The sequence below is a fragment of the Palaemon carinicauda genome, chromosome 3 (genome assembly GCF_036898095.1).
Source record: "Palaemon carinicauda isolate YSFRI2023 chromosome 3, ASM3689809v2, whole genome shotgun sequence".
Lineage (NCBI taxonomy): Eukaryota > Metazoa > Arthropoda > Malacostraca > Decapoda > Palaemonidae > Palaemon > Palaemon carinicauda.
Genome location: NC_090727.1, coordinates 173,285,861 through 173,296,465, shown reverse-complemented (window position 1 = coordinate 173,296,465; position 10,605 = coordinate 173,285,861). Strand labels below are relative to the sequence as shown.

The 10,605-nt window shown below is 33.9% G+C and overlaps 2 protein-coding genes and 1 pseudogene across 2 annotated transcripts; 2 read left to right on the top strand and 1 right to left on the bottom strand.

Moving 5' to 3' along the window:
• The first annotated feature begins 1,628 nt into the window (after positions 1–1,628).
• LOC137638076 (cuticle protein CP1499-like) lies at positions 1,629–2,818 on the top strand. The gene is made up of 2 exons (XM_068370168.1): positions 1,629–1,668; positions 2,176–2,818. The coding sequence occupies exons 1-2, from the start codon at positions 1,657–1,659 to the stop codon at positions 2,716–2,718; spliced, it is 555 nt and encodes a 184-aa protein (XP_068226269.1). The 5' UTR covers positions 1,629–1,656; the 3' UTR covers positions 2,719–2,818.
• Positions 2,819–6,041: 3,223 nt separating this feature from the next.
• LOC137638072 (cuticle protein CP1499-like) lies at positions 6,042–7,249 on the bottom strand (annotated as a pseudogene).
• A 1,660-nt stretch (positions 7,250–8,909) lies between these two features.
• LOC137638071 (cuticle protein CP1499-like) lies at positions 8,910–10,161 on the top strand. Its single transcript, XM_068370165.1, has 2 exons — positions 8,910–9,021; positions 9,475–10,161. The coding sequence occupies exons 1-2, from the start codon at positions 9,010–9,012 to the stop codon at positions 10,015–10,017; spliced, it is 555 nt and encodes a 184-aa protein (XP_068226266.1). The 5' UTR covers positions 8,910–9,009; the 3' UTR covers positions 10,018–10,161.
• Positions 10,162–10,605: the final 444 nt, after the last annotated feature.

Sequence of the window (10,605 nt, the reverse complement as noted above, 5' to 3'; positions counted from 1 at the left end):
TTATTACTACTATTATTATTATTATAATTATTATTATTATTATTATTATTATTATCATTATTATTATTATTAGTAGTAGTAGTAGTAGTATTAGCAGCAGTAGTAGTAATAGTAGTAGTAGTAGTAGCAGTAGTAGTAGTAGCAGTAGTGTCATTAATAAAAGCTTTTTAGTACATGCGAAAATCATACTTTTTTATATAGTACACCAATAATAATAATAATAATAATAATAATAATGATGATAATAATAATAATAATAATAATAGTAATAATAATAATAGTATAATAATAATAATAATAGTGTCCCGTAACTAAATACCACGTGCAATCTATAGAAAAGACTCATTAACGTTTGATTTTAATATTTCTTTGTAATTATTAAGAGAAATAATTCATGAGCAAGTCGGCCACTCATTGATACCTACGAAATTTATGAAGGACAGTTTGTGTCTAGTTTAATCTTTAGGGATATTTTGTTTATCTTTTTCTAAACCAAGATACTTTTTCTTTTACAGATGCTGTATTGTCTTTACAGAAATGTTATTAAATCTAGTGTTTATACTGTCGAAACTGGAGATTATAATGTTGTTTAAGAAACATTTCCTAGGAATGAAAAAAGTGTTTGATTGTTATTTCTTCTTACTAAGTTTTTGTCATTATATTTCTTTCTTTAAGTTCATTTGATTTCTCTCTCTCTCTCTCTCTCTCCTCTCTCTCTCTCTCTCTCTCTCTCTTAGAGTTTTAAATACTCATTACTATCTCAATGCACAATGGTTTAGTAAAAAAGATCCTATATTTGGGTCCTTTGAGGCCGATGGAACGAGCATTTCAGCAGACTAATTTATACCAGATTCTAAGAACATAAGCAGGAAACGGCAAAAAGAAAAGAAAGAGCTAGTTTACTAGTCGGTTCATCAAAGGAAGGAGATCTATGAAATTTGGGAACAAAAAAGCATTAGTAGAAGTCCAAACCATTACAGATTATTCCTGATGTCTGTAAGAGTTAGCCCATTATGTATAATACAGTACGTCTATTCCTTTCAATTAGTATTAAAAGCATTATGAACTAAGTGGTTAAGTCACACTTAAGAATGAGCATAGGTTCGAATCCTTTAAAAGGAAGGAATATGTCTCCTTTCGTATTCTTCGTCGGGGTCAAAAGTTTATTAGTGTGAGGTCTTAAGTAGTTAAGATGCCATTGTTGATATCAATAATCATAATTTTGATGTATATATATATATATATATATATATATATACAAGTGATATTACTACTACTACTACTACTACTACTACTACTACTACTGCAATTACTACTTACTGCTACGTATGCTAGTAATATATTAATGATATCAGATCACTGCATTCTTACTAGTAAAAATGAAAGTTGGAAACGTCATATCTTTATTTTTTTTTTAATTTATTTATTTATTTTTTTTTTTTTTGCGGAGAAAAGCCTTCGAAAAACTTTTGCTTTGATTATGACCAGAGGTAAGGTGTTCCTCCTTCCAGTGACCGACCCCACCATCCTCCTACACCTCTGAGTGTTACCGATAAGAAATGAGTTGGGTGGGGCAGAACCGCAGTGTATATAAACACTGCCAGTGACTTGGAACATCACAGTGTAACTCAAGATTACCTTTCAACCACAACAACAATGAGGACTTTGGTGAGGAAGACATGGAATCTTATTTGAAGTTTCTGATGATCCCATTTGTGACTCCATTTGGAATAAATCAGTTTCTTTCAAGTAGAGTATTTGTAATTATTTGGTCTGATTTACACTAATCTTTTCAATATTTATTCTAAAGTTGTGTAACGGAGTCACAGATACAAATCAACACTTAAGTAATGCTTTAGATACAGTTTTGGCATGAGGATTCTATATTGATGTTTGACGCATATTTTGTTTATGTTTGTTCATGTATGAGGAATGTCCACAGACGATGCAAGGTCAGGTGTAATAACTTTACAACTTGTCATCTACCATAGACAAAATCTCATACCACATTGAAAAAAATCATATATCTATATCTATATCTATATATATATATATATATATATATATATATATAAATATGTATATGTATATATTCGTATAGAGATAGTTCTCGAGATAGACAAGACAATGTCTTATACTTCGATAACAGAGTCTCAGTATCAATTTATCCAACAGGTTGCTTTGGCAGTGATGGGGTTGTGCCTCGCTCTTCCCCATCAGGCCTACACTTCCTTCCCCAGCTACTCCTACGGAGGGACCTACCAACCCCAATACACTGGCCCCCTGGCCTCCTCTGTCCCAGCGGGCGTCGATGGCAAAGTCATTCCAGTTTCTGATACCTACGAAGTGGCTGCTGCCAAGAACGCCTTTTTCGATGCCTACCAGAGGCAGTTGGCTGCTGTTGGAGGTTATGGACGCTATGGTGCTACTCCTGCCTATCCCCATGCTCCTGCTCATGCTGTAGTCCACGCTCCAGCTCATCATGTGATCCACGCCCCCTCTCACCATGTTGTTCATGCCCCTTCATACCAATCGGCAGCCTCATATTCAGTGCCCTCTACCGTAGTGGTTGCCAACGGCCACGTCCAAGACACCCCTGAAGTGGTAGCTGCTAAGTCCCAGTTCTTCCACCTCTACAACAAACAGGCAGTGGCAGCAGCAGCAGCTCCTGACGACTACGCCCACCATGATGACTACCATCATGGACATCACTATTGAAGAAGGAGAAAGCGAAGTGAATATCAAGGGTGAAGTAAAGTATTTTCATAGAAGAATCTTATGTCATTTATGGTCTTCGAATCCAGAGTCAGTGGCTTGAGTTGCATGTGAAAAATCTATTTTTGTAAATAACTGGAAAATCCAATAAAGATTATTTACAAAGAAATCTAGTTTTTTCCTACGTGAAAAAAAATTTGTTTACCTTCCTGTACATTTTATATTGCTCATTATTGAACATATCCAAGTAATATTAGCAATACACGAAATTTGGATTAAGATAACTTTGGAAATATATTCTTATAAAAATAGTAACTTCATAGATAAAAAGGAATGCAGCCATTTCTAGTCCACAACCGGATAAACACCTCACAAATGTCAATTCATGTTTGGGGTTTGGCCAGTATCCAACACCACTCTGGCTAGTGCATAGTGGTGATGGTGGGAGATTTTCGTCTTATCACTCACAACAAACTTTCCTACTATATATATATATATATATATATATATATTCTTGACTTACAATGTTTTGAGTATACAAAGATGCTTCCTTATGAATGAAATTTTATCTTTTTTTCCATTACATTTTCATTTTATCATTTCAAAATCATGGCCACGTATTTCTTAAGTTTTTGCTGTTTCCATAGGTGTGTTTCTATGCCTAAAGTATAACTTAATTATTGCATAAACATAGTTGAGTTATTCCGGTTCTTACATACATCATTTAATTAGAGTATTCCGACTTATATCAAAATTTGAATTCTAAGCACTATTACAAAAATTCTGATAGGTAACAACATATCTGTATATATCGCTTTGCGTAAACACTGAAATCAAAGGATGTCTGTATATATATATATATGTATATATATATATATATATATATATGTTTGTGTGTATATATGTGTATATATATATATATATATATGTTTGTGTGTATATATATATATATATATATATGTGTGTGTGTGTGTGTGTATATATATGTATATACTGTATATGTATGTATGTATATATATATGCATGTATGTAATTAAGTATGTTGGTATGCATAGCCTGTCAAAGATTGATTTATCATAACAAAATTGATTTCTTTGATATGTCATCAGATTTTTCAGAAAACAAAGACATTCATTGAGATTTGTTTTCCAAATGTTGCCTTTTTTCTGAAGCAAATGACCCTAAAAAGAGATTTACACATTTTGATAGGTTTAACAATTTCGGTATAGCACAGCTTGTTTTATTGTTTTATATTTTACATGAATATTATGCAAGAAATGTTTCATATCTCTAACTTTTTTTTTTTTTTTAATTGTCATCTGAAAATTGTTTTAAAATTTCGGTTCTCCACGTGACTTCTTTCCGTTTGCTGCAAGCCGCTGAAGTTCTGCTTCAAGTTTCCTAAAGTCTCCGAAGTACACACTGTCAAAGACATCATCACCCCTGCGCTTAAATCTTATCTTATACACCCTGTTGAGATATCTTCCTGATTCCATAGGATGTAATAACAGTACAACCAAGCAGTATGGAAGGACCGTATATCAATATTGATATACTATGCCTGTGGGGATATTGGGAAAGTTTTTTTGAGAAAAAAAAAAACAGACAAAAAATTACAGAGAATTATATAGAAACATCTATCATCTATACAAAAACTAAAGCAATATCAACATTTATTTCGATATTGCCAAGATAGATATGTGCCTAACCTATTTCAAATAATGTCCTCTCGCGAGTGCATAAAACGAATTTATTTTTCTGACACAAAGTTCCTGTAAGTATTTTTTTTTATTCGGTAATCAATTACAGTATAATTCACTATCACTGCTAAACTATCCTTCCCTTCTCGATATCTTATTCTTCTTCTTCCTCTGATAATGATTCAAAATTTTCTCTTCCTCACACTCCAATTTCCCTCTTATTTGAATCAGTCATTTCTTTGATATTTTCCTGTTACGTCATACCGTATATAACTACCTTATCTCTAGCACAAATGGTGTTTTACTGACGATTGGATGCAGTAACACAAATGACCCTTGTGTAATAATGGGCTAATTTCTAGTCTCTATACCATAATCACTCACGTAATCTATTAGTCATAAGACCTTGGAGGCAATGTTAGAACTACCCATAAGGCAATGCACCATTGTTCCGAGATAGGGCTGTTTTTTTTCTTCTATTTCCGTTGCCTATTATATTGCTCGTAAAATGAATTTAATTAATTTCTTTTGAGGTTTTAAAACAGTATGTCGTCAAAAAGCTATAATTTATTTTTTATTTTTTTATATCATAGATGTTTTTAAATACAAACATACATACATATATATATATATATATATATATATAAATATATATATATATATATAAATAAATATATATATATATATATATATTTATTCATATATATAAATATATATATACATATATATGTTTATTATAGGTATACTCTGTATATAAATTGTTATAATTATATTTCTTTCTCTTTATATATATATATATATATATATACTTGTATATAAATCTATAAATATATATATATATATATATATATACTTGTATATAAATCTATAAATATATATATATATATATATATACTTGTATATAAATCTATAAATATATATATATATATATATATATGTGTGTGTGTGTGTGTATGTGTGTGTGTGTGTATACACTGTATATGTATATTACATAGTTTTGTGATATATACATCATATATATATATATATATATATATGCAGTATATGCAAAAGAACCATGACGTAAATGGAATAAAAAATATAAACTCAAGTCCTGACTAATTTCATGTTACTTCAAGAGTAACACGAAACTAGTCAGGATTTAATCTTATATTTTCTGTTTCATTTTTTCAGTGATTCTTTAACCTCTGAACATCACGTTTCCTTATGTTTTTTTACGCACGCACATGCCTATATATATATATATATATATATATGTGTGTGTGTTTGTGTGTGTGTGTGTGTCTGTCTGTCTGTCTGTCTGTGTGTATGTGTTTGTGTGTCTGTGTGTGTGTACGTGTGTGTGCGCGCACGTTTTTATGTGTTTGATAGTATATGAGAACTCCACGGAATTGATTATTCATATATAAAACATATAAAATTGCATATTATATCAAATAATCTTGCAAATTAGTAGGAGGAAACAAATAAAGATGAATGATATTCAATATTCGTTATTTTCAGGTTATTTATCAAAATAAATTTTTCTCGAGTAAACAATGAAAATAGTTTCTGGTCGAAAAGAAGACAAGTATGTGAGACAATATAAGATTCTTCTTTGGTTTCAAGTCAGCATCTGCAAAACCAATCTGTTGTTGTTTATTGAAGATGATGGTGGCAAATGTCATATGAATCCTCTATGAAATACTTGAGTTAATACTTGATCTTCCCTTCGCTTTCTTCTTCTTCAGTAGTGATGTCTATGATGGTAGTCATCTTGGTGGGCGTAGTCGTCAGGACTGCTGCTGCCCGCAGCTGCCTGTTTGTTGTAGAGGTGGAAGAACAGGGACTTGGCAGCTGCCACTTCGGGAGTGTCTTGGACGCGGCCGTTGGCGACCACTACGGTTGAGGGCACAAAGTATGAGGCTGCCGATTGGTATGAAGGGCCATGAACAACATGGTGAGCAGGAGCGTGGACCACATGGTGAGTAGAAGCATGGACTACAGCATGAACAGGAGCATGGTGATAGGCGGGAGCCGCACCATAGCGTCCATAGGCTACGATGGTAGCCAACTGCCTCTGGTAGGCGTCGAAGAAGGCGTTCTTGGCAGTAGCCACTTCTTAGGTGTCCGAAACTGGAATGACTTTGCCGTCAACGCCTGCTGGGACAGAGGAGGCCAGGGGACCAGTGTATTTGGGTTGGTAAGTCGGAGGGAAGGAAGTGTAGGCCTGATGGGGAAGAGCTGAGCACACCTCCATCACTGCCAAAGCAACCTGTCAGAAAAAGTAAACATTTGTGTCCAATCATATATGAATATGTTGATATGATTTATTGTTGCTAAAAGAATGAACGATGATAGATTGTTATGATGTATATAATTCATGATCATTCTGTGTTGTATAAGAGTAAGATCAAGAAAGGCTATGGTAGATGTCTTGAAAAATGTATTAGGAAGGAAGAACGAACTTTATTCTTAAGAAAGCTTGAGAGTAAGTGCTATAGTTGCCTTGTGCAGTTGCTTTTTGGGATTTTAATGTGCTAGATAAAGGAAATCATCCACAACTAGGCAGTTAAAGTTTCAATTTATCTGTAAGGTCTATATGTTTTTTCTCCGAACACAACCCACTCCATTATAGGGTAAACAGGCTTATCTGAATAAAAAAATGTGTACGTAAAACCAGGAGCACCAACATACAAAGCAAACTAGATTTAGTTGCTTATTTTATCCCTAAATTATGCTTTCTGTAAAGGAACTTCCCTTTACAAAATAATAAAAACACCTGAAATTTTCCAATTCTAGCCGGAATACAAATCTAGATTGCAATAAAACCTTTCTCTTACCAGAGACCTCATTGTTGAACACGTTGGAAGATGTTGGTGATTTCCAATGTGAGAAAATCAATTGACTCCTTCTTCCTGGCCTTCTCTCGGAGTGACGTTTTGCAGATTCAGAGACGCACTAGCATTGCCACTATCACCGAGTCCTCTTTCTTTACAAGTGTTTATTCTCTTGTTGCCAATAGATTTGATTTTTCTGGATATATTGGGACATTTATTGGTCGATATATGGACTTCCATATATTCTTATCATGTCTCTCTCTCTCTCTCTCTCTCTCTCTCTCTCTCTCTCTCTCTCTCTTGATTATGAAAAATACAACTACAAAATATTTCCAGTGAGTCTTAGAAGTACCAGCATCAGCAGCTGTAGTAGCAGTGTTGGTTTTTTCATTGTATGTGAAAATCGTGATTAATTTCTATCCAAAATTAAATAATAAGAGCAACAACAACAATAACAGCCACAATAATAATAATAATAATAATAATAATAATAATAATAATCGTATCCCGTAACTAAATAACAAGTGGAATCTATAGAAAAAACTTATTAACATTTGATATTAATATTCCCTTGTAATTATTAACAGAAATAATTCATGTCCAAGTCTGCCACTCATTGACACGTGCATAATAACGGTTTGTGTCTAGTTCAATTTTTAGGAATATTTTGTTTACCTTTCTTATAGAGATTTATTGCCATCACAGAAATGTTATTGACTCAAAGGTTTATATTGTCGAAACTGGAGATTAAAATGTTGAATGGTTTATCAAAATAATTCTTAAGAATGAAAAGTTATTTGATTGTTATTTTTTTTTTATTGAGTTTTTGTCATTATATTTCTTCTAGTTTGTTTCTCTCTCTCTCTCTCTCTCTCTCTCTCTCTCTCTCTCTCTCTCTCTCTTGCAGTTTTAAACACTGATCACCATATTAATGCATAGTGGATTCTAAAACAATATTATCTATCCTTCCTTTGTTGATGTGGAGGCCGACGGAACGAACAACGCAGTACCCTAATCTAGAAAAGATACATAAGAACATAAGCAGGAAACGATGGATGGCTATAAAATTTGGAAACAAAGAAGCAGAAATAGAAGTCCAAAGTATTGCACATTATATCGGATATCTGAAAAACATAACACAGTATGTATCATATTCTACATCTATTCCTTTCTTTTAGTATTAACAGTAAGTGGTAACATCACACTCAAGAATGAGCATAGGTTCGAATCCCTTAAAAGAAAGGAAAATTTTTAATTTTTTATTCCTCGCCTTAGTCACGAGGTTCTTATTGTGAGGTATTAAGAAGTTGAGATGTCATTTTGGTTATCAATAATCATAATTTTGATATTTATAATTATAAAAATGATAATAGGACTACTACTACTACTACTACTACTACTACTACTACTACTACTACTACTACTACTTCTACCACCACCACTACTACTACTACTACTACTACTACTACTACTACCACTTATATTAATTATGATTTTAATAACAACGGTTCATTGAATTGTACAAGTAAAAATCAATGTTTGAAATCACACATTTGGGATTTTTTTTTTATAGGAGAAACTCCTTTGAATAGATTTTGCTTTGACAGTGACCAAAGGAGAGGTGCCCCTCTCTCCAGTAACCACCCCCACCATGTTCCCTGAGTGTTAACGACAGGAAATGAATTGGGTGGGGCAGAGCCGCAGTGTATATAAACACTGCCAGTGACTTGGAACATCACAGTGTAACTCAAGATTACCTTTCAACCACTACAACAATGAGGACTTTGGTGAGGAAAACACTGAATCTCATTTGAAGTTTCTGATGATCTCATTTTTGCTTCATTTTGGAATAAATCAGTTTATTTTAAGAAGAGAATTTGCAATTATTTGGTCTGATATATACTAATCTTTTCAATACTTATTCTAAAGTTGCGTAACGGAATCACAGATACAAATCAATACTTAAGTGAGGTTGTAGATACAGTTTTTGCCTAAGAAGTCTATTTAGATGTGTGATGCACATTTTGTTTGAGTTTGAGGAATAGAAGGCAGAAGGAAGGTAAGATGTTACAATTTGTCAACTGCCATTGATAAAGTCTCTTACCACATCGAAAAAATATTCTCTCTCTCTCTCTCTCTCTCTCTCTCTCTCTCTCTCTAATATATATATATATATATATATATATATATATTTATATGTATCTTACATGACTAAGTCTCAGTATTTATTCGTCCAACAGGTTACTTTGGCAGTGATGGGGCTGTGCTCAGCTCTTCCCCATCAGGCCTACACTTCCTTCCCCAGCTACTCCTACGGAGGGACCTACCAACCCCAATACACTGGCCCCCTGGCCTCCTCTGTCCCAGCGGGCGTCGATGGCAAAGTCATTCCAGTTTCTGATACCTACGAAGTGGCTGCTGCCAAGAACGCCTTCTTCGACGCCTACCAGAGGCAGTTGGCTGCCATTGGAGGCTATAGACGCTATGGTGCGGCTCCTGTCTATCACCATGCTCCTGTTCATGCTGTAGTCCACGCTCCTACTCACCATGTGGTTCACGCTCCTGCTCAACGTGTTGTACATGGCCCTTCATACCTTCCAGCACCCTTATACTCTGTGCCCTCTACCGTAGTGGTCGCTAACGGCCACGTCCAAGACACCCCTGAAGTGGCAGCTGCCAAGTCCCAGTTCTTCCACCTCTACAACAAACAGGCAGCTGCGGCAGCTGCAGCTCCCAATGACTACGCCCACCACGATGACTACCATCATGGACATCACTACTGAAGAAGGAGAAAGCGAAGGGAATATCAAGGGTGAAGTAAAGTATTTTCATAGAGGAATCTTATGTCATTTGGCATCATGGTCTTCGAATCCAGAGTCAGTGGCTTGAGTTGCATGTGAAAAATCTATTTTCGTAAATAGCTTGAAAATTCAATAAAGATTGTTTACAAAAAAAATCTGGTTTTTTCCTTCCTGAAAAAAATTTATTGTTTACCTTCCAGTACATTATATATTGCTCAGTATCGGACATATCATCACAATTATTTTACAAATGCACGAAATTTGTGTTAGGAAAACTTTGGAAATATATTTTTATAAAAATAGTAAGTTCATAAGTAAAAAGGAATGTTGCCATTTCTAGTCCATTCCTGCCTGGGGCTTTTCCAGTTTCCAACACTATTCTGGCCAGTGTATAGTGGTGATGGTGGGTGATTTTCGTCCGATCGTTCACAACAAACCCTTCTAATATATACAATATATATATATACATATATATATATATGTAAATATATATATATATATATATATATATTTATGTAAATATATATATATATATATATATATATACACACACACAGACACACACACACA